The sequence below is a fragment of the Gymnoscopelus braueri genome (genome assembly GCF_963280865.1).
Source record: "Gymnoscopelus braueri genome assembly, chromosome: 13".
Taxonomy (NCBI): domain Eukaryota; kingdom Metazoa; phylum Chordata; class Actinopteri; order Myctophiformes; family Myctophidae; genus Gymnoscopelus; species Gymnoscopelus braueri.
In genome coordinates, this window is record NC_137615.1 from 25,650,078 (window position 1) to 25,675,077 (window position 25,000).

General features: G+C 43.3%; 2 protein-coding genes across 2 annotated transcripts in view; one reads left to right on the forward strand and one right to left on the reverse strand.

Annotated features, from left to right (window-relative positions):
• Positions 1 to 25,000, reverse strand: part of LOC308099243 (uncharacterized protein) — a 355,975-nt gene that overhangs the window by 312,035 nt on the left and 18,940 nt on the right. The window lies entirely within an intron of this gene.
• Positions 1 to 25,000, forward strand: part of nfixb (nuclear factor I/Xb) — a 119,887-nt gene that overhangs the window by 10,552 nt on the left and 84,335 nt on the right. The window contains 1 exon segment of the mRNA XM_080447928.1: positions 24,426 to 24,957. Coding sequence (XP_080304054.1) covers positions 24,426 to 24,957 — 532 coding nt within the window.

Consider the following 25,000-nt stretch of genomic DNA (forward strand, 5'->3'; position numbering starts at 1 on the left):
TTAATAGCACAAATAATGCCATTAAAGGAACACACCGGTGTTCTGGCATGTTTTAAGAATTAAGGCATTAATTGAAGAGCACTTTTAACGTGCTCTTCATTTACTACAACTTATGGTACAATGTACTTGACATATACTGCTGACCATTTTCCAAATAATACTTGTTTGAGTTTCATGGAAGCCATTGGATGAATTGAATTTTACTACGGTATGAAAATCAACTTGCAGGGACTTGAAGCTGCAAAAAATAGGTAATCAGACATGGTAAACATCATTATCATATTTCTTTTTTTCAAAGTTATGTTAGCATTGCATTTTGTAATGCATTTAAAAGCATGGATTGATTTGAAAAGTCTAGCCGTCTCAGTGTCATGAGAAAGGTTTGATGTTTAGCCAACATTGACTCAGTTATTCAGTTGAGTATGAGAAGAAAAATAGTCTAAAATCTAATCTAAAAATAAAGCCATTAACAGGAAGTGGTCTATGTTTATGTACGATATATGGTCGAAGCTTTGAATAGACAATGACATGTATTCATGACTTTGCAATGAAGGAATGTCCGGGATAGTCTTTTTTCAAGGTTTTGTGTCTATTAGTTTTGTTCTGTCTACGGCTATAGATGGCAGAGTCATGAATGATCATGCTTTGTTGGTGGATTGAGGAAGTCTGCCAGTATCAACAAATAGAGAGAACATCAACTATAATTCATGCGCTTGTTTTTTGTGTTTATTGTTTTTATCAATGAGTAACAGGATGTTTTAACGTCTTTTTTTAAGTTTCTCAGTTGTTCCTACAAAATGTACAAAGGGGCTTGAATTTGTGATTGGTGAGGCAACGAGGATGCAAAGCCGTTGTGCTGGCCGTCCACAGGTCAACAGAAATAAATAGAGTACTGTTGTTGTGGCTCACTGTCAGCCTACTCAAGGTCACTCCAGTGTGGGCAATCTGGCCATGTTGTTTGGCCTGTGCTGCCTTGCTGTCTGACCTACATCTCACTCCATGGGCTAAATATATACAGTAGACCCCTCATTACATAGCTACCAGATTAATGTGGATGAAATCTGAGAGCCACTCCACTCTCTACTACTCTTCAACTCCACAGCTATCACCCTTCTCTACATAGATCTCCCCATTGACCATATTGCATGCACACCCCCCCAGCAAAATGGCCACCAAAATTATATGTATTTGGCCGCGAACCCTCACACATTTTCACAATATGTTTTTTGGCAGATCTTCAAGCTCATAGTGCGGTATGAAGTGACGTAGTATGAGCTTGTATATCTGCTATTTTTGAATAGCCAAAGTATAAAATATGGTTACAATTATTGTGATGCTGTACTAAAATGACACAGATGCTTTCCCGGTTTTAATGGCTTAAGACAACAGCACAACACCATACTCTCACTATCCCAAATATGTGGATGCAAGCTTTTGACAAAAAACATAGCACACACATGTGCACACACGATCTTATGAATAAGAAAGAAGCTGTTGCCACAGTTTGCCCCTCTCATGCCCATTCACAAACGTAATCTCCCTCTGATCAGAGCATGCAGTGTCTCCACTGAACTGAAAACGTATACAAGCTGGGCTTTTTTTCTCTGGTTCTACTGCCTCATGCATAATGCGCTGTGGATGTATACAGCTGAGGCCAAACACAAAACGCTCAGGCACTTCCCACACCTGCACACACTTGAGTGCATGAGGTGCAGGTGTGCATTCTTGTCCTGCTTGAGTCAATCTAGAGCCGCTGGTGAAAGTCACAGCCCCGACAACAGCAGAGCCCTCGAGCGTGCGTTTGTTTTGTACCAGTGTGTGACATGCGGATATTAGCATGTAATGGGATAAGTTGGAAGCCAGCGTGCCACGTGACAGTACCATTCACTGATTCTTCTGAACCCATATGGCAGTGTATTCACTGACCCTCCTCCGATATCCCCCCCCTCCCCTCCGCCTCCCACATACATCAATCCATTGGTCCATCCATCGCTGTACTCCCCTCTATATCTGACTGCCTCTGTTAAGGCGTGCTTTACTTACATATATACCGTACCCACACCTGGCAATCACTGGAGAGGCAATTATGTTCATTAGCGCACAAAAGCCACATACTTCACCACCAGAAGTGGAAGAGGATGGGGGGTTGGGTTGTGTAAGGGTGGGGGGGTGGTGAAGAGTTTGTCTTTTTATTCGGTTGTCAAGGGATGACATCACACCATGACTACCTGATGTGATGTAATCAGATTCATCACGTCACGCTGCTCTTGATTGGAGTCAAGGAGGTGTTGATTGGCGTCTCTGTCAGGGCTTCAGCTTCACTCTCTTTCATCATCGACGCTGTACATGTCACATTACCTCACGTTGCAGTGCTGGCTAAAATAGCGCCAAGTAGGGTATAGGCTATGTTTATTCAGCATAGGAGATGAAAAGTGCAGGGATGATCTACAACCGCGCAGGAACGTGTAATTGGTGTGGGTTTGTTCGCGGATAAGATTACGGGACACACATACACACATACACTCAGTCACGCACGCATGCACGCACGCACGCACACATGCACCACACGCATGCACGCACGCACACAGGCAGGCACGCACGCACGTGCACACACACACACACACACACACACACACACACACACACACACACACACACACACACACACACACACACACACACACACACACACACACACACACACACACACAGTCACAATCAGTCACAATCAGAATTAGAAAATTCCTTTGGGTTCTTTGTTTCACCAGGAAGATACACTGTAAAAATCCTCCATGTTAATTACGGGTCCATTTGGGTCCATTTTGTACACTCAGAATAAAATGAACACTGAGGATTCTTACTGTGTACCTTGGAGATTTGCAGTGTGGGTTAATGGGCATCTAACGGGTTAATGTTGGAGGGAAAAGGTTTTCCTGTCTTGGGGGTGGGTGGAGGAGGGTTGACGTTTGGAGGCTTGCAAACCCACAAGTCAAACAGTAACGAAAACACTTCTGACCTGATTTCCAAGAGCCGGGGTAGTAGAGAAAAAAAACTGCCAGGAGGGGAAAGGAGGATTTTAAGTTTAAGACACAGAGAGAGAGAAATCAACGGCGTTAGAGAGAGAGAGAGAGAGAGAGAGAGAGAGAGAGAGAGAGAGAGAGGGAGAGGGAGAGAGAGAGGATTTGCAAACAACAATCTCAGGCTGTATGCATGCCTTCCTTCCTTCCTTACTTTATTTCATTCTTTTTAGTTCCTTCACTCTCTCTCTCTCTCTCTCTCTCTCTCTCTCTCTCTCTCTCTCTCTCTCTCTCTCTCCCCCCCCCTCTCTCTCTCTCATGTGTCTTTCTAGCATTTGGCCACCCGGTCCAGCAAGGAATGGCTGTCGCCCTAGGGAACAAAGCGCTACAGCTAGCTCTTCGGAGCAGGAAGTTGGCACGGGGCCAGCGGTGGAAAATCTATACGCCGTTGCATAATATAACATATCTTTACCTTAGATGAACTCTGAGGAGGCCCAGCAGCTGTGAGCAAACAGAGCTGGAGGGGAGGGGGGGGGGGGGGGGGTCTGTGTGACTGACTGACTGACTGTACGGATGAGCGTGTGTGTGTGTGTGTGTCCTGTGATACTTGTGACTGTCTACCAGCAGAGGCTGCAGACCTGAGGCTGTTTGAACCCTCCATGACATTTGAATAGAACACAGTTGAGTGAAACAAATCACTTCAATGTTGAGCAGAGAGAGAGAGAGAGAGAGAGAGAGAGAGAGAGAGAGAGAGAGAGAGAGAGAGAGAGGCAAAGCACACAAGTGTAGAGTAGAGTAGAGCAGAGTAGGACCGGGGCAGGGCTCGGGGGGTTGCAGTCGAACACAACTCTGTGGCTTTTCTATTTGGCCCGGCCGACCAGTAACTACTATCCCACTACAGCTGCACTCGACTCTGCGAAGGGAACTCAGATATAAACTTTCTGCTTTGTTTAGGCTCTGAGAAATAGCTGCAGGATTAGTGTGCGTTACACGGAAAGTTGTATATTTGACTGGAAAATTCGGCGCAGGATGGGGATCTCATGTCGAGGCTAATATATAAAACACAGATGGGGCCAGATTTAGCTTTTACTCCATGAGGTTACCATGCAGGAAAACCCCTCCTCTCCAAACACACACGAGGCTCTATAACAGTTTATAAATTCACAGAGACACTGTGCCCCGCTTTCTACTGTCTCTCGTAGCCATTATTAAGACGTCTCGCTGCGCCTGACAGCCTCTCGATGTTCTTTTAGAAGCCTCTTGTCATGTGATCGCCCTCTGCCCCCGAACGGAGAAACGGCGCATTCGGCTGTCATCTTTTTGTGGTTGCTAGTTTTCCTTTAAGCTTTGTTGAAAAGGGAATTGCGGGGGAGAGAACCTTAAAGCGTCCCTCTGTCTAATATGTCAGGCTGCTGTCAGTCTCTTCAGCATGCATGGCGTCTTGGGAGAGGCCCTGTGAAACTCAAACAGGGCTCATTATGGTCATCATCTGGAATAAAGCGCAATCATCTCAGCCACCTGTGGCTGGCTGCAGAGGATAGACCAGTTTTCTAGACTGTACAGGGATCCACGTCCATACGAGCTGCATATCCATTCGCACACATTTGCTTTCATTCGTTATGTTTTTTTCTTCTTCTCTTCCCCTTCCCTTCATCCCTGCACCTGAATAAGATGGATTCTAGGCTAGAGTTAGGACTCATGAGGGGACCACAAATTGGCCCGTATATATTGGCCTGGAGATTTATGATTAAAGTGAATAGGGATAGTGTGGGCGGGTATGCAGAGGTGTATATTATAGTGGGGGGGGTTTTAGGGCTTTTTTCTTTTTTTTCTTTTTGGGTTTTAAGGACCGTCGATCAACCACAGCACTGGGTTGGAAGACCTCAAGGATAATAGGGGTGTAGAGGTGTAGAGGAAGCTACAGCTTTTTCACCCTTCAGCTGAAGAGAGAAAGATAACTGGAAAAACTAAAAGAATCAACAAATACTTGGCAGAAAAATAAACAAAAACAGAAACTACAAATTATGAATGAGAGAAGCGAAAGAAAAGACAAGCAAGTAGTAGTTTAGTGTAGTGTGTGTGTGTGTGTGTGTGTGTGTGTGTGTGTGTGCGCGTGTGCGTGTGCGTGTGCATGACTGTGTTGCGTGTGACTGTGACTGTGTGACTGTGTGCATGCGTGCGCGTCTTTACGCGCGTGTGTGTTGTGAATACAGTAGACCAGCAAGCATTCCAAATCCTTTTATTTTTTCTACCAGTGTGATTTGTTTGATTTACTCCCCATCAATCAACGGAAGACATATTTAAGCGAGCTCGATGTATATTTGAGAAAGAGTCTTTATGGCCGTGGCTGTTTGTATTCTTCCTTTTACTTTCCTTGGAAGCGGACTGTGATTAAAACAGACGATATAGGAGTATAGTATTTCCTAGGGGACTGGAAGGAATGCAAATGCATCATAACCATATTATACTAGTTAGGGGGCTGCTTCCATTGCCAAGTCCCTGGATACAGGGGAGAAACGACACACGGCTCTCCTTAAAGTGAAGCTAGTTCCACACAAAGGAAGCCAGCGATCCGCTCCGCAGTAAAATCCAAACTACAGCAACAAAAAAACGATATCTGACACTTTTGGACTATATTTGACATTTCATAGGATACACACAACCAAAGTCTTTTGCTGCATAAAAGCCAGATTTGATTAAATGAAGGCCCCCCACCCCCAAAAAGAAATAAAAAAAAGTTTATGCATGTGTGTGTGTGTGTGTGTGTGTGTGTGTGGGGGGGGGGGGGGGGGGGTTGTATTTGCGTGTGTGCATGCATGTGTGCACTTGTATGTGTATGTCTGAGTGCTGTACACAGCAAAATCCGGACTCCGGACTTTACTGTGTAGAATCCGTTTGGCATTTTTGTTGTGAGGGAAGCATGTCGCTGGTGGGACTTTGGCCTGCACAATCCCCCCTCTGTTAAAACAATGCGGCAGTTGTCCTCTCTAACCTAATTACTCCCTCCAGGGGGAGAAAGGCAACAGCACCAAATCCCATAGTTAGGAGCTCTGATCTGGGCCCTGCTGTAAGAAAAGGCCTCATTCATTTCCCTCCTTCCATCCAGCACGCACGCACGCACACACACACACACACACACACACGCACGCAAACGTGCGTACATGTGCATACACACTTGGGTACAAACACAACGCACATACCTACTTTACATATACTGTACTGTAATATTAATACACACACACACACACACACACACACACACACACACACACACACACACACACACACACACACACACACACACACACACACACACACACAGAGCAGGTATGTGTTCAGATTATGAACTGTAACACTTATGCTGTATTCTCACTGGTACACACTCAAACACACAAAGATTTTGTTTTTTTACCGTTTCATGATTGGGTGGTATCAGATCTATAATCTTGATATTTTTTCATTAGCCTGCAGTTCTTCCTGAACTCATTTCCTATGAGGTATGGATAGTAATATTTGTGAATATTGTACTTGAAAATGTATTGAGGATATTGAAATAATCTTACAAGGATGTTTTGTTTTTATGATTTCCTGTCCTGTGTTTACCTACGCACAAAAATACAATATGTATATTATTTGAGGGACACAACATAAATTATTTTTTATTGCAAGAGAGACCAGGAATTTGATCTGTATCAGCTATTGTTAGTTCCTTCACTGAAATAGTAGAAATAATATAATACTTCAGATTCAGTGTAATGACCTGGTGGGATTTCCTTTTGATTCCGTAATAACATTCATCTCACACAATAGACCAACACTATCACATGGCACATATTCTATCAACTATACATAATAACATTTTTATTTAACCCCGAGAGTGTGCAAAGGGAACCAAATGGACCCGTAAGTGTCCATACATTGTTCACACAATTAAATTAATAATTAAACTTAAACAGCACGGCAGAGGCATATTTACTGGACAAACATGTGTGACTGCAGAAGATGACAAGAGGCCATCATATGTTTTTTTTTAAAAACACATTATCATTATCATGTTCATATTACGTAGAAGCGGCTCTCATATCTCTATGTTCATCTGGGTCGTTCCTTTGTTTTTGTCCTTCCCCCATCCCCCCTTTGTCTTTCATCGCCTGCCGCCATCCCTTACGGGTATTGTGTTGGGTTTCTGAAACTTTATTACTGAAACTTCAGACGAGGAAGTCCGCACAGGAAGAGTGGAGAGGCATGTGGGCATAGTCACATTCGCCAATAGAGGAAAGGGTGTTAATGTCTTAAATGCTCCCCAAACGTCCTCCAACCTAGTTTGTTTTGTTTATTTGTCTATCCTTTTCTCAGGGAGGACTGCAGCGGCCATTGTGCGAAAAGTCTTGGGAAATAAGGCTTGAAGTTTATACTGGGAGAGCCTTGTGGTGCAGTGTTGTTGTTGGTCTAGACTGTTAGGGTTCAGACGTCTCTGTTTGTTTATCTGAAAGAACCCAAGGTTTCCTTCTGTTACCGCATTACTTTAGAGATGTGGAACTTAACGTTTCATTCCCCGTACATTTCATTACGTCCATTATGTGGTATTCATCGACGTTGTTGTCTTTGTAAATGAAGGGTCCTCTTTTCTGGATCACCTGCAGAAATGGTGGGATTTCAGGTGGTAGCCATTTTAGTTCTGTGTGTTCTGTGCGGTGGAGGAATAGGCTACGTAACGGCCCATGTCCTTGCATGAACGGGGCATGTGAGGAGACTGTGTGTGTGCGTGTGCGCGCGCGCGCGCGTGTGTGTGTGTGTGTGTGTGTGTGTGTGTGCGTGCGTGTGTGCGTGTGTGTCCACGGCCAGTGTTTGTATTAGGCCGACCTCCTTTCCTGCGGTGTGTGGCCTGGTGTCCGTCCGGCATATGTGGACCCTGCACCCTGCCTGTCCGCCTTGAAGCTTGCTCTGGGCTGCAGCGGAAGCCCTACTTCACCCACATTAGTATGGCTCTTCCTCCAGCCTCTGCCCCAATTTATTAACCCTATAACTGTCATTCACTCCATCCCTTATTTTACTTTTCACTGTGTCCTCTTAGGTGGACCTGATCTCTTAAATGCTAATCGATGGTGAAATAACATTTATCTTCAGTCGTCGCCAGTTTATATCTATGACTATGCTAGATATTGGTTCAAGTGGTTATGGTTGGCTAATGTGATCTTTCCTGTGCTTTAAAACAAATCTCCTTTGAGTTTTTGTCTCTCTTGAATTCTTTACTTTTATTTGTCTTACCTCAGCGCTACTTTTAATAATTAATTAATTTCTCTAGTCTTAGACTCTGTTTGTTTATTAACCACTTAAACACTAGTTCACCGGGTTCCCCCAGGGCTCTATACTTGGTCCTCTCCTTTTTTCCTGTTCACCAAATATTTTTGTCAAAAATAAAAAGCTTGTAGATCTGCTATTTTTGCTGAATGATTGCACCAGAATAGGGACGGTAGGGTTCAAGTGCAACTGTTGGCTGGTTAGGTCTTCTGTTAACCCTCTCTGCTACCTCCACATACAATGACTTCATTAACCATTTTTGTCCGTTCAACCCCTGTGCCAGTTTGTTAAAAAATGTCCTTTTATCCATGCTCATGATTGACGCCTTCTTGTATGCCCGTCAGCTACTTTATTAACTCTGTCTTTTCTTTGTCCTTAAAACTGGCAATGAGTTAATTAACTCTTCCTTTACCCTCAGTTCAGAATTTTGCCACATACACAGTATTTGTGTATTTGATAGTATATATAATACACAGTATTTGTGTATATGATAGTATGATAGTATATATGATAGTATAAACTCAATTATAATATTTAATTTAATTTGTCCTCTCTGATTTAGATCCTTGTTTAATTAACCAGTTTTTTTTAACGTTCACTGTAATACGTTTTAATGCTCTCAAATGACACAACAGTGAGATAAATAAGATAAATAAAGTAATTGTGGAAGGTAACAAAAGCCATCACTAGATGTGTTTCTTCCAAAAGAAAATAAATAACAGAAATTAACATCTGACAGTGGGACACCGTATACTTTCTTTCTTTATTTTCTTCCCTTTACTGAGCACCCCCACACTTTCGTTTTTGTTGTCTTTTAACGTTATTACCAGGAGATGCCCTCCTTTATCAGGGCTATTACAGACACACCTACAGCCACACCTCTATCAAACATCCCTTCGGTTGGTGTCGTTTTGCCTGCGGAGGTCAGCAAACAAAAGTAGAGGCCTGCAGGCACAGCATTAAGCACTCACATTTAGCTTTTATTCAAGGCCGGCGCGGGTGGGACCACGGATCATCAGGGCTTAATAAATAACTTCAAGCTAGGGCCCTGGCTTATTCACTTGCCTCGTGAAGGACAAAGTATAGAGATAAAAAAATATATAAACAAAAATAATAATAATAATACTACGTACGCAGGAGGCCATAGGGGGTGTGTGTGTGTGCACAGACATGGCGGGTTAGACGGTGGGGGTTGTGAGTTGGGGATGGTGGCAAATCATTTGCATAAAGGGCAGGGCAGTGTGCCCGGCGGTGGAAGAGGTTGGCATGAAGCCTCAAAGACTGGCAGAGAGAGACAGACAGTGAGAGAGACAGACAGAGTGAGAGACAGAGAGGGAGAGATGAAGAGGCTGTGAGAGAGAGAGAGGGAGAAAGAGAGAGAGAAGAGGGGGGGTGTGTAGTCAATAGTGCATCCCTTGTTTCGAGAGAGGAGGTCCCTAGCTGTTGGCAGGAGCGCTGGGTAAATCTCTTGTTTGATTGTGTGCTAGATTGGCCCTTTATTTCTCTGATTGCAAAGCGTTCAACACTGCATGAGTAGTGGGCTTTAGTTTCCCTGGGTCTTCATGTAAGGGGGGGGGGGGTTCCCTGCCCGAGTCTGTGATTGTCCCCCACATCACATATGTCTTTGAGTTTATATTGTACGCAATCAGTACATGTCAGGCGGTATTCATATAATCTCCGAATTCTCATTCACATTTGATGGATGAGACAGATGTGTTGTCAGAATTACGTATGTTTTGCATAAAACAGGGCACATAAGGATAATTGTATGGCTCCATGCTGCTAATGACAAGTGGCCTGCTTCTGTGTACCCTTCCTCCTCTTCTCTCTCTCTTGTCCTTTTTCGCCTGTCTCTCACTTTTCTCTTTTTTATTTCCCTCTCTCTCTCTCTCTCTCTCTCTCTCTGTCTGTCTTCCCTCCTGGAGAGGGCCTCAGCAGCCCAGAGCCACGGTCCCGCTGCTCCGTTATGCCGGCCCTGCTTATGGTGATGTCATAGTAGTAGAGAGTGAAAGGGACGATTATTTAGCATGGACTTGTTATTGCTGGCCCTGGGTCCATTCAGGCCAGGGCTTCAGAGTTAGCTAGAAGTAACGTAGCTCTGAAGGACCCTATAGTATCTTGGCTCTCACCCTCTCACTGACACTAAGGATTTTGCAGTGTGTGTATATGTCACTTACTATTATGGCTACGGACATTGAGGGGTCTGCAAACCAATGGTGACTAGAACCCTTGATTACCTGTTTAGTGTATAGGGATCTCTGGATGTAATTCGGTGGTATGATGATGGTGAGTGTGTTGAGAGACAGTAAGGGAGCACTGAAAAGGCAGAACATAAAAGGTTTTTCAATTAAATGTGGTATTTCCTGACAACTACTTCAATACATCTGAATCATTGCATAATTTTTTATTATATTTCAAATTTCAGGAATCCTTTGCAAAATCTGAGTAATTCCTCCTTTTAGAGTGTTGTCGTTCTACAAGAAGAGTAAAAGAGGGTTTAATTACAAAATGATGTGGCCATTTCGTGAAGAAAATAAAGGGACTTTCAATTGAATTAATACCATTAATAATTTGGTAAAAGCTGTGGTGATTCCCCACCACCCCACCCTGTATTATATTTCATTTATGGATTGAATTTTCCCAGCTCATTCAATCCTTGCAAGAACAATATTCAATATTCAGAATGGTGCGAAACACACAAATGCACAACGCTGTAAATTAATCTCGCAATACAGATTTATGGGGTCTCACTTTGAAAGAACCAATGTGGTGTTTTAAATTCACATTTAGTGTAGCAACACACATTGTATTTGGGTTTATCTTTAATCACCCATACAAATGCCAGTGTTCTGTCTGAACACACTAACTTTTCACGGTTTCAAATCACGATTGTGTTGTTTCAAATGACTTTTTTCCTCCAGCGGTGTGTGAAAAGGCTGACTTCGGTATTTCACACTCATCTCTTTGAAAGGAGAAGCAAAGCCCTACAGCTTTGTTAAGCTGCAAGTTAACACATGAAACCTGGAGAGCACTTGCTTCTTCAAGCCGTGTTGAAATTATAATTCCAACAAGCTCGCAGAGGGATCTTTTTTCAGAGACGGGGTTGTGGTGTAACATCCCTGTGCTTTATTGGGCCTATTGATGAATCATTGTACATTCAAAGCCTCTGTGACGTCTGTCAGCCAGGTGCATCGGACCGTTGAGATAAAAGTCAATGTGGTATGCAGTGAACTGAGCAAACGGAATCAAGCCTAGTAGCTCATACTGTACATTTCAACCACTTCCCACTTCTAACAAGATAAAGACTTGTATTGTAGATGGGTGACATTACATTTTATAATTGATTAATGAATGCATCTGTGTATATTAGGCCAAATGTGTCATGTTCAATGGGTACAGGACAGGTACTCGTCAACAAGAAGATGATTTGGCCTTAAAGGCTTATTTTCAACAGAAATGCACAGTTTATTTGTTCCCTTGGCCGTCCTCAGCGTGCAGGCGCCTGCGGAGAAAGTAAGCCTGAATGTTATTGTTTGATGAAGGCCCATCATCTGGTCTTTTTGACTGCTGTATCTCGCCTAATTTATACTTACAGTAGTTGCGTGCTGGACTGGTGACGTGCACTGAAAATAGCCGATCTACAAGCTCACAACACGTGATAGTGCCATGCAGTGTGAGCTTGCATGTAGATCAGTGAGCGGCTATTTTCTGTGCGCGATACGATAGTATAAGAGCGCGCTCTTCTCAAAGAACTGGTACTTGTACATAATATTAAAATATTGAATGTGAATGGAATATTTTCCAACCTCTATGACATTTTTCCTAGAGTTAGTTTTCCGCTTTTTACAGCCTACTTAGTGGGCCAGCCGAACTGAAGAGTATGATGATTAAACCTAACAGAGAAATGCAGGGGGGAAAAAAACAGTACAGATGTTAGTCCAAAATGGAATCAGGCCTAATCCATGTTGGTGAAAAATGGCTTCTCTGTCCTCCAGATAGTCCATTCCCCTTAAATCCGTCTTAATAAAGTCACCCAGCCCAGGAGCAGCAGAAGCAGCAGCAGGGGTATACAATATAGTTTCTGGGTTGGCATAGGGGTACAATATAGTCTCTGGGTTGGCACAGCAAAGAAACAGTCAGTCATGGCTGTTAAGGTGCTGAGTCGGCCTGCCCCAGCATGGCCAGCTGCTGTTGCAAACACACACGTTAGTGAACACACACACACACACACACACACACACACACACACACACACACACACACACACACACACACACACACACACACACACACACACACACACTGAGGGCAGGGCGGTGGTTCCTCCATTCAATATCATTTCAATAACACATTCTTTATAGACAAGAAGAGAGGTGCGAGTGATTGTATGTGTACTTATAGTGTGTAGACAGTGTGAATTTTAAGGTGTGTGTGTGTGTGTGCATGGGTTGCCTACGTGTGTCAGTGTGAGCATGTGTGATATGGGAGTTATGGCTGCATGTGACGTGCAGAGTCAAGAGGCATGTAGCGTTAGGCACTGCTGCCTCTCCTGCATGGTGATAGCCCATGGCGTGCTTGCAGCTCTGTCGTGTTCCATGATGGGACACGCCGCACAGCTCCTTTCCGCTGCAGCATAAATTAGGATTGTAAGAGAGATGCACTATACGCTAATGTGACATTATCAATGAATCGATTCATGCCATCGCTATTGTGATCTCTATCCCCAAACATTGCTGATTGCCACATATTTTATTATGTTAAAGGGCAAGACTTTCAGATCATATTCCCTCCCCAGTGCACTCACCCCCACCTCACCCCGACCCGCCCCCCATCCCACTCGTCAATTCTATCGTGTTGATCCTGGAACATTGGCGTGTCTCAACGCGTATTTCTCCTCAAGCGGGAACAGATATAATTTGATAAAATCACTGAACAGTATCGCAAAAACAAAGTGGCTTCAACTGAACCGAGTTCAACTTGATATTTCAATATTTTTGATAAGATAACCCCCCCCCCCCACACACACACACACACACACACACTTTTATTTTTCAGCACAGAATTCCCTCCCTATCTCATGTCGATTCACGCCCGTATTGTTTGTTTAGTGATGCATGGTTTGATTTGTCCTTTATAGCTCCAGATAAATCTTCCTGGGTGTCTATTGGAACCAGGCCTCGATATCTAGCACTCTTCTTGTACTCCACAGAAGTATGTAGTGCAGTAGTGCGATATAGATGTCAGCGGTGCAGTGTTTGAGGGTGAGAGGAGGAGGCACTGCTGCTGATGGTGGTGGTGGTGGTGGTGGTGGTGGTGGTCGTTGGAGAGGCTCAGAGACCCTGGGCGACAGCCGCCAGGAGGCCCAGACCGCTGTGCGGTGTGGCTGGGCAGAGCAGACCCCTGTCGGGGGCTGGAATGTGCCGTGCGTGCCTCCTTCTCGGATTGGCTCCACAGGCCCACCCCGGGCCCCCGTTAGCACGCAGCCACCACAAATTGCTTGCAGATTTTTAACACATAGTAACGCGCTGGTTTGTAAACTCGGATAATTACAACCAATGCGGGCGCTGCACTTCAAACGATCTTTTACGCATCACTCGCTCACCACAGAAAGAGAGAGCGTTGGGGTGGGACGTTGTACTTTTTACCTCAGCGCCGTTTATATAAATTACATATTTCTTCAAACTGATCGTTGCTCGGCCATTATTTTCAGGGACTAATGATTAACAGAAATGATCTCACATGATAACAATGGATGCAAGTGCGACAGGCACTTAAGCTTGTAGTGATGATTAGTGTATAATAAAAACCCTTGGCAGTTAAAGAAAGACATGTTGTGTGCATAATCCCAATACAGGAGGTAATGTAGCTGACATTACAGTATTTCAAGGTGACTCAGTACCTGAATTCATTTCAATGAAAAAAGACACCATGAGTGATTGAACATAAGCGCGTGTGTGCGTGTGTGCGTGTGTGCGTGCGTGTGTGCGTGTGTGTGTGTGTGTGTGTGTGTGTGTGTGTGTGTGTGTGTGTGTTCAATGACGTCGCCGAGCCTCTGTCAGTGTTGGCGTTGTATGCAGTCTTTATCCCTGCCTCACCCATACTGGGGGCTGCTGAATGCATCAGAAGAGACACATGCATCCAGCATACAGCAGAATCTGGTCTGATCATTGAACTCAGAGTGTACAAATTGGCCCATATAAGAGTCCATCCTCCTTCTGGCCTCTGTCGGTCTGTCATTCACCCATGGCACGCAGCTTCCCTGTCCATCATCGTATCCTTCCACCCTGGGGCTGAGTGAGTGAGTCGGCGATAGAGCCTATTTGAATCTCTACGCCCCCAACCCCCCACGCCCCCTTCACCTCGCCCTGGCCGATCCGGTCCTCTCTGCCACGTTCCTGTGCCCCGGCTCTCTCTCGGCGGTCTCGGCCGGGGTCAGTGGCAGCCGGTGTCGGGCTCCATCCGGGGTCAGGGACACTCAGCTGGGCAGGAGAGGACACAGTGGAGACACACCGGAGCTGAGTGGTGCTAATGAAGAGCCAGGCGGCCGGGAGGCTCTCAGGTTATGCGGACCATGGTCTAATTGGTCTAATGAGATACAGCACAGGCTGGGCCAGGTCAGCTACCGCAGGACGGCACATGGACAGGACAAAGCCGAGGCAGAAAGGCTTGCTGCTGCACATTGTGTACCTACTGCGGGTTGTAGAGAGAGAAAGGGACTATTATCAAGATTTGGGTTTTGGTCAGTGTTTTTAATGTGGAGATTGTTTGTACTGATAGGGTGGATTTCACGTAACCTAATTTGTTCAGGTTTTGGGGATAAACAACTGGCTAAATGATCCAGTTGAAAACATTCATTGTGAGAGACTCAGCTTTGTTTGGAAATGGGATAAAAAACAAAACCTTCAAATAGGGATTAATCACAACAAATATCCAACGGATTTCAGTCTGGCAACGTGATAATTTGGGTTGGATTTATTTCGGACTGAAGTCCACTTTAAACTAGATTAGGCTACGACTAGGCCCGTGTCATACAAGGTTAGGAAACAAGAAGGAACATAATCAGGCCTATAGCCTACTGTCATTTTATATCATTTGATGGCATCCAAACATTTAACGATGTAGAGATTTTTATGGCGGGTCCGTTAAACGTGGGCAGGATTCCTAAACGACCACGTTTATTTGCCAGTTCTGCTCACTAAAACACACAACACACGTAGGCCCTAGTGAGTCTACAGTCTAAATGTATATTCAGTGGTGTGTTCTACCATGTTACGCTATATACGTAGTATGACCTGCAGAATTGCAGGTATTTTTACTTTACTGGAGTGTTTCCAATTTGCAGTATACCTTAACTTCTATACTCCACTACATCTCAGAGGCAAATATTGTTCTTTTTACTCCACTACAATTATTTGAAAACTTAACTTACTATAGTTACTTTGTAGATTTTGATTATATTACAAAACACACTAACCACTTCAGCCCTATATATATTTCAGCCATTTGAAAATAGCCATCTACAAGCTCACAATGCATAGCAATGCAAGGCATTGTGAGCTTGTAGATCTGCTATTTTCAAAATATTTTTAATGCATTTTGAACTTCTGAAATGGGACATTCTGCACAATGAGTAGCCTACTTTTACTGTAAGTACATTTTGATACCAATACCTTTGTACTTTTACTCAAGTGCATTTTGAATTCTGGACTTTTACTTGTAAGTGAACAGAGTATTTCTACAGTACATTGCAGTATTGATACTTTTAAGTAAAACATGCGAGTAGGCTACCACCACTGCTAGTGCTAACCATTTCATCCATTGACTACGCGCATGTCGTGCAGGGAATGATTATCGTATGACGTATGCCCTCCGAAAAAACCTAGGTGAGTCTACAGTCCAGATGTATATAGTAGAAAAACATATCACAAACTTGCAAGTAACCTCAGTCAAGCTGAAATGATGTATTAATAAAGACTAAATCACCATCGAAATTCGGCAGGCCTGTTCTCTCCTGTTTTCCTAAAGGCATCCATTTAGGCCTATAGCCTAGTGCTGTTAAGGTGTTTACCACAAGTACGTGGCGTGGCGTGGCCTGTTTAATTTTTATGTTGGCTGGAAATACACAAATAGAGATTGTTCACAATTATTTGGCCTATGGCCTATTAAAAATGCTCGCCACGGCCCAAAATCTACCCTACATCGTCTTTAACAGCAGGTTTTGCACAGTGCAAAATCTAAATAAAAAAATATTGATCATGGTCTCTAACAATCAGATACAACTAATATTCCTTGAGTTTATGGTTATTTGTAAGTGCATGTTAAATATGTCTATTCACTCTATTGTTTAACGTCTCAACCGTTTAAAAACGACACAAATCTTCCAATTTCTCGTCTGATTGTCTGAACTCTTAATTGCTCCAGTTCAAGACAAAATCTATTCTTTATCAATCCAAATGAAAGTTGAAAAAGGCTATGTTGACTTAGTAATGAACGTGTCAAAACGTAGGTTAGTAACGTTGCTTTTCATTGTAGGCTATTAGGGCCCTTTCTGTTCCCACTGAAAGAGTTAAATGTGAACTTGGCAGCCAACGCGACTTCTCAGTCAGACGTGCTGAGAATGGAGAAATAAAGGACTTCAAAATCATTTCTTTTGTCTTTTATATTGGCTTAGATTCAGCTTCGTGATAGCAATTTTTTTTATTGGTTAGTTTTTTTTAATCTAATAGACTGAAATAGGAGTTTAAAACGGAACGATTTGCTGTCGCTATAAGAGAAGGCTTCGTTGAATTATATAGACACTGAATTACAGCACAATTAATTGAGTTGGTTTGTGTAAGGCCCCTAAAACAGTAGGCTAACGAACATTTTAGTATTAAAAACATGTATGGGCTCATATAACCAACTTATTTTTAAATATTTAGTCAAAATAGCCAACCTATGCTTTTAATTTCGCACTGCCCACCAGAATATAATAACCTACATTTTACTCTGGAAAAATGACAGATGTTGATATGCCTATTTCCCCTAGCTCACTGAATTAGTATTTTAAGCCTGGGTCATTCAGGCCTCACAGGCCTTTTGCTCATTCCAAACGAAGTGGACTAAATAGTGCCAAAAAAATAAAAATAAATTAATGAGCAGCATGGCTATTTGCATGTGTTTTGAGTTTCCTCTATACCGGTATTAATTGAAGCTGGATTTTATACTGACGGTGTAGCACAAATAGCTCCGCTTGCTTGAATGCCAGCCCTTTTCTCTCCGGTTTATTCATTTATTTCCATGTTCCTCCTGGCAGACTCGGGCGATGATGTCTTTACTCTTTTTAAGTATTCATATTTTTAAGTGCCCTGCGAGGAAGATAAAAAAATTTGATGCTGCATTTTTAATTGTTTTGGCTGAAGTCTTGGTCCTATTAACGGGCCTCGCTAATTTGAGCGAATCAAGCAGATAAATTGCTGCTCATGTTTAGAATATTTCGAACGTTATTGTTGTGGAAAAATATTCCATCACTTTGAATGGAGCCTACAACTGTTAATTAGGCGGATGTGCTGATTGCTGGCAGGTGTGTGTCTTTGTGACGCAGTCCCGAAAAGTTTGCCTGATATTTTAATAGCCAATTTACTGCGACTGACCTATCAGATCACTAGTGGGACTGTGTCGTTTATGACTCGTATCTTATTCTGGAACACTGCGTACTGTATATAGTTGGTCAAACTATAAGTCATGCAGAAGAAAGTTGAAGGCAACTAAAATCTTGGCAGCTCACATAGCCAAGTGGTTCTCAACCTGTGGGTCGGGACCCCCACGGGGGTCCACACATGATTTTGGGAGGGTCCCCAGTTAGATGACAGTAAAGTGACAATATAAGGACTTTTTTATACAAAAAAAAAGAAATGTAATGAAAAAAATAAACTCATTACTGCATACAAAGTAATCAACAAACTATACTATAAAAACTGGTCAAACATTTGCCAAATTGTCAAATAATATAAGAAAGAGGCAAAATTGTTGGAAATAGCCGATCTACAAGCTCACAACAACTCGCAGCGGGAGGCGTTGTGAGCTTGTAGATCTGCTATTTTCACAATATTTATCTGTGGACCTGAGTCAAACTAAATTGAATGCCTCAACAACTCTTACCATTCCAAGTGCTTGTCAGGGTGGGGGGTCCCCAGTTCAAATATGATTATTTTGCGGGGTCGTGGCCTGAAATGGTTGAGAACCACTGATATAGCCTACTAAGGAGCCCACTTTCATTGTTTTCAAAGGTATACTGTATGCTACATGATTATTGAAATAGGCCTGACGTTTGGGTTAGCTATAAGCTACCCATAGAGGCTGAGTTTTGGCTAACAGGTAGCCTAGGCCTACTTGGTGAAATACCCTAGTTGAAAACCTGTAGGCCTGCTCATACAGTGATAGGCTACTGTATATGCCTTTGGGGTCTGTGGTGCAGATATTAAGGCAATGACCAGTGTAGTTCAGTGGTTTTCAAACCTCTTCATGTTAAAGGACCCCAAATTGATAATTGGCCATGCGCCCCCATGAAAAACATTGTGCCAGGGACCCCCAGATGATTTGTAAACTTTTTTTCAAAATTAGCAGACATACAAGTCCGCATTGTGAGCTTGTAGATTGGCTGTTTTCGAATAGCCGAAAAATAAAATCAGGCATAAGTGTTTAAACTTGTTCTTGGGACCCTCTGGAACCCCCCCCCCCCAACAACCCCACCTTGAGAACCAGTGGTGTAGTAGGTCACTCAAGGATACATTGGCTGCATTTACAGTATATTGGTTGTAATTTTTTATTTTTATATAGGGTAAAACTTTTTTTCTTTTTACATGGAATTACATTGGTCATTTCACTGAGCCTTCCAAGAGACTGCGTAATCTTTGTTTCTGGGAAAGAGGCACGGGACTTTTCAAGGTTGTTCTGGCACACAGAGGGCAAAAAAGCATAGTTAAGGAAAATTAATCAAATCTGTGTGTAGCTAAATGTAATTTGTATGACATTTGTTTATTATTGTGTATTAACCTGATTCAGCTTCAAATTGGGCTTTTCCACTTCATTTAAAGCTTGTTGCTGACATTCTTTTATTGATTGTTGGACCTTTTTATTACTTTTTTGTTTTGCATACACACATGCATACACGTTTACATGCATAACACACATGCATAGTTCAAATATTGTTTCATTTAGAAGTTTGTCAATGTCTTCATCACTTTCATTAAAGTACCCGCAACCACATGATTCAGCAAACATTAGATGACAGGTCAAGCTGAGAATGTATTGGAGATGTATTGTCCTTCACTGAGCTGACAATTGATGGGCAAAAGCCACAAGCTTATAAAGCTAATGGAGGGAAAGTTGTCTCCATAAATCTCACAGGACGGGGAAATTTACTGCTGCATTTGGAAGATATTGCTGACCCTGATGTCAGAGAAACAATGCATCATCTCAAAAGCTGTAGCTGTGTGTGTGTGTGTGTGTGTGTGTGTGTGTGTGTGTGTGTGTGTGTGTGTGTGTGTGTGTGTGTGTGTGTGTGTGTGTGTGTGTGTGTGTGTGTGTGTGTGTGTGAGCACACGCACGCACGCACGCACACACGTTTGTGTGAGCACAGGTATACCAGTTTATGTAGTACTCTACTTTTTGTGCGTTTGTAAAGTGTTTAAAGGGCTTTCAATTTAAGCCACATAGTCGTAAGTCTATAAATACTGCAAACGTTTTTATTTATTTTTTTGATACTAGAAATGTGGGAGTTTGTTGAATTAATAATAACTGTAAATTCGGGAGTTGCTCTTTTGACAGCAGCGGCCGCTGCTGTGACAGCACCCACAATATCTTACCAGTCAAATTGCCTCATTAAGTTGACGTCACAAAATAAATCTCATTTGGGTGTGATATAGTGCAAACCAAAATCCAAGTCAGTTTCCAATCCATCTTCAGTGGAGCAGCCAAAAGTGTCTCTTGAATGACATCACAGATGGGTCTTGTTTAACTATCTTAACAACTCGCAACCTGGCGTCCCTTTTGAGCATGTCATACGCGAAGGTCCCCGCCCCCCCCCCCCCCCAGAATGTTCCACAGTTTTTTGAAAATAACAATCTACAGTCTACCCAACTAGTCTGTAGATTGGCTACTTTTGAATAGGCGAAGTATAAATATGCTGCAGTGCTCTCCACCCTCATAGGAGAAATGTTGGCCAATATAAAATCTATTTAGGGTATTGTTGTTATTGTTTGATCTTCCGCTGTACAAACCTGAGTGTTAATTTAACTGTACTGAGTGAGGATGATAAGGGTACAATTTCAACACTTTCAAGCCTGGCAACTCTATTTTGGACATGTCATCATAGGTGAGACCTTAAAGGGGTATCCATTTGAACCATAACCATTGACAACACACAGCCCTGCTTCTGGTGACTGATCATTCTAATGCATGAGGGGGCCGTGTTTTTAAATGTATTTGTATTAGTTTTTCCTTTTCTTTTCAAATGAAAAACAATTATATAAAAAGTAAGTAAAAACATGGCCCCCCCATGCATTAGAAGGAAGATATCAGTCACCAGAACCATGGACGTGTATTGAAGTTTTTTTTTAAAAAGATCAATGGGCTTATATAGGAGGGGAGCATATCTGATAAAATGAATATCAAAATATTGAATAAAGCAGCTTAAACACTGACTGAGGTGCACACAAAAGCCTGACCAGACGTTAAAATAACCCCCAGAAGTGTTTTAAAGTGAAATACCCCTTTAAACATTAAAAAAAGATAGCAGATCTAACAAGCTCATTACGTGTCACGGTGCGGCATGTGGTAAGCTTGTAGATTTGGTTCTTTCTGTATTTTTGGTGGTGCACCATTTTTGCTCAACACTATCATGCAACAAATTATAAAATAGGGTTCAAGTGGTTAAATTAACACTAAGGATTTTGCAGTGTCACCATTCTCAGTGGATAACTGTTCTTCTTTCTTTTTTTCTCTAAATACCAAGCTTACATTCCCAATCGATGATTCAGTTAAAAATGCCCCTTCCCAGACAGATCATTCAGACTAGTTTGGTAGACTGTGTGGAGCAGGTGCAGCCCTGAATGAGATGCTTCATGAGGAGGCAACATGGCCGCCATCCTCGCTCACAGACCGATCACCGAATCCCCGGGGATTTACGGCGAGCGGAGCACAGGGCAGATAACCAAAGGAGAAATTACGTCTTTAGCATTCACCCTCAGCTCCCCACGTTCGATATAGTGTATCGCTGAGGTATGAGTGGGTTTGCTCAAACAGAATTTATTTCTTTTTTACTGTGTCCTGTCTCCCCTGTGCTCTATAACCGCATTGCCCTTAACCACATTAACCCTGACGTCCCTATTTTAGGGACCTTTTTAAACATTTTCATTTTTCCCCCAAAAAATTGTGAAAACAGCCGATCTGCAATGCTCACAATGCATTCCGATGCGATGTATTGTGAGCTTGTAGATGGGCTATTTTCGCTATTTGGCGCACAACGAAGTATATAGGGCTTAAGTGGTTAAAACAAATTCCGTGTCCCCCTCTCTTGAATATGTTAATCTGTATTTTGTGTGTGTCTCTCTCTCTGTCTTTAAATCATCCGGGGCGACTCGTTCATGTGTCTTGTGTCTGGGTTTTGCTGTCAAAGGAGTGTGGCTGACTGGGTCTGTTTCTCGCTCTTTGTTTGCTGTGGTAAACCCATGAGCAGCTGCCGGCGGTGGGGTCTGGTGGGATTCTGAAGCTGTGTGTTCTCGCTTTGCCATCCTCTGCCAAGGTGGCATTACGCAAACTGAGAGAGAGAGAGACACAGAGACAGAGACAGAGAGAGAGAGTGGGGGGGTAGAAACCAAGAGAGAGAGAGGAGGGGGGGTGCAGAGAAGGGTGGGGGTTTGCATGTGTTACAATGGCGCCCGTAGTAAATATGGAGTCGAGCTGAGGGCTGCGGGGATTGGTGCAGGAGAAACCATGGTCCCCTGAACTTTGCCTCTGTGTCAGAGAGGAACTTGTCGATTTGGCAAATTGTACACCGTCGGATGGGGCTGCGTGCTCTCTGTCACTCCCGCCCGCTCCTCAACCCTCCTCTCTCTCTCTCTCTCTCTCTCTCTCTCTCTCTCTCTCTCTCTCTCTCTGTCTGTCTCTCTCTCTCTCTCTCTCAGTCTCTCTCTCTCTCTCTCTCCCTCTCTCTCATGCACTCTCTTGCACACACTCTCGCTCTCTCCCTCATTGCCACTAACCCCCCCTCCTCCTTCTCTCTTCCCTCCCTTTCAGCTCTTGAAGCTAAAGCATTGGCTGGACTACAGGCATCTTGTTGCCAAATAGGTGGGCCCTGCTCGCGCTGGCAGAGGCTCAAGCGATGGTTAGGGGAAGAACGCAGAGAAGGACGAGAGACGGCGAGCGAGAAACAGAGAGAGAGAGAAAGAGAGAGAGTTGGAGAGAAAAGGGGAAAAAAAGAAGCGTCAGTCTGCTTTGCCAGCGGTCGCATGCGCTCGTCCAACATTGATTCGGCTCTCCGTTTTTTTTCTTCTCTCTCCTATTCTGTGCTCTGCACTCCCTGGCCCCCCCAACTGTGTGTGTGTGCGCGCGCACGCGCGCGCGTGTGTGTTTCTGAGTCTTACGTCGGGGCCCAGGGATCAGAACAGACACCACTACCAATTACACTTTGCCAAGGATTTTTTTTTTTCTAGGTTCATTACTTTTTTTTATTGGGATAGCACAAAAGAAGAACTGTTTGTTTTAAGTGCACCTACTCTTATTGTTCTGTCAAAGTTTATTCTCGTACTTTAACAGTGAAATACTGTTAACATCTCTACTTTTAACTTTTTTGAAGAATTTGTTTTTTTCTTGTTACAAGTTCAGTCTTTTGAGACGGCGTTGTTTTTGCTTTTGTCTCATTAGATTCTGCACATGGTCTGACTGCAGTGTTATCTGTGCCCCCCCTTTCTCTAAAATCTTGGGGGGTATCTTGTATTGATTTTAAACTTTGGCCCACTGTTTACAGTGAGTCACATATTCTGAAAAAAATATAATTTCCAGCACCAAATTTTTTTTTATTTAAAAAAAAAAATCTGTTAATCTTCCTCCCCAGTAATCAGTACCCGCTTTACATTGGGGAGCGCTGGGAAGGAAGGGGGGAAAAACATACTGGTGCAGGAGATTTTTTCTTCTTTTTTTTCATTTTTTTTTTCATTTTAAACGCTGTGCCAAATTTATGATGAGAGTGCAAAATGGTAACTACCAGGCCGTCTGTCTTCCTCTAGCAGTGTGGTTTTCTGTGGTGATTTCTGTCGGCTTTCAGTTTGTTGTGGAAATGTGAGTCTGGTTGGAGCTCCCTTGCATGGTAGCAGAGATAGGAAATGCTATGGCTGATCTTTTAGCAGCACATTTCAACAGTGGTCTTGTGGCGGCAAAGCTTGGCGGCGGTGATCGACCGGTGTGTGGCAGCCCTGGCACAGGATCACTATGGCGAGATCTGGGCATTGTTGCCCAGCGATATGTAGTGAAGGTATTATGGTATAGCAGAATAACTTCTCTTTTACAGCAGAAAATAGGGAGCACGCCTCGACTCAACTTTTCAGTTTTGTTTTTCTTTTAATTCTGATTTGAATTATTTTCATGTAGTTTTACGCATGGGATTTTGAATGTCTTGGTATACTGTATAAAAAAGAGGCATATGGAATGATTTTTTATAGCATTATAATACTGTATTGTTCAGTTAAAGTTTGTATTTCCAATCTTTTCTTTTTTACTTTTTGTAATATTAATTAATTATAGCATATCCTCATGCATAGCAATTAGTTATTTATCCTTTTTGATTAACATTAATAGGAAATTATAATAATTTTGCTTATGCTACTAATGATACTGTCATTAATATTTTACCACATTTACAGAATTTTCCGGTTGCCTCTTTTTTTCCTTTCAGTTAAACAGCTGACAATTTTAAAGCTTTAGTTTGAAACTTGCCATTTTGCATGCCTGTCTTAGACACAAAATGTTGACATTTCAGCTTTTTTAGTTACCTGACAACCCCACCACATAACAGTAACAGCCTACCTCTCTGTCTCTCCTCCTCCTCCTCCGTTTTCCTTGCTCCTTCAGGATGAATTTCATCCCTTCATCGAGGCCCTCCTCCCCCATGTTCGTGCCTTCTCCTACACCTGGTTCAACCTGCAGGCCCGCAAGCGCAAATACTTCAAGAAGCACGAGAAGAGGATGACCAAGGACGAGGAGCGCGCGGTGAAGGACGAGCTGTTGGGAGAGAAGCCCGAGATCAAGCAGAAGTGGGCGTCGCGCCTGCTGGCCAAGCTTCGCAAGGACATCCGGCCCGAGTTCCGCGAGGACTTTGTGCTCACCATCACGGGGAAGAAGCCCCCCTGCTGCGTGCTGTCCAACCCCGACCAGAAGGGCAAGATCCGCCGCATCGACTGCCTCCGCCAGGCCGACAAAGTGTGGCGGCTGGACCTTGTGATGGTCATCCTGTTCAAAGGCAGCCCCCTGGAGAGTACGGACGGGGAGCGGCTGGTCAAGTCGCCCCAGTGCTCCAACCACGGCCTGTGTGTCCAGCCGCACCACATCGGAGTCTCCGTCAAAGAGTTGGATCTCTACCTGGCTTACTTCGTCCATTCGCCAGGTATGTCCACAGTTGTTACAGTAACATATGTCTGAAACACGTG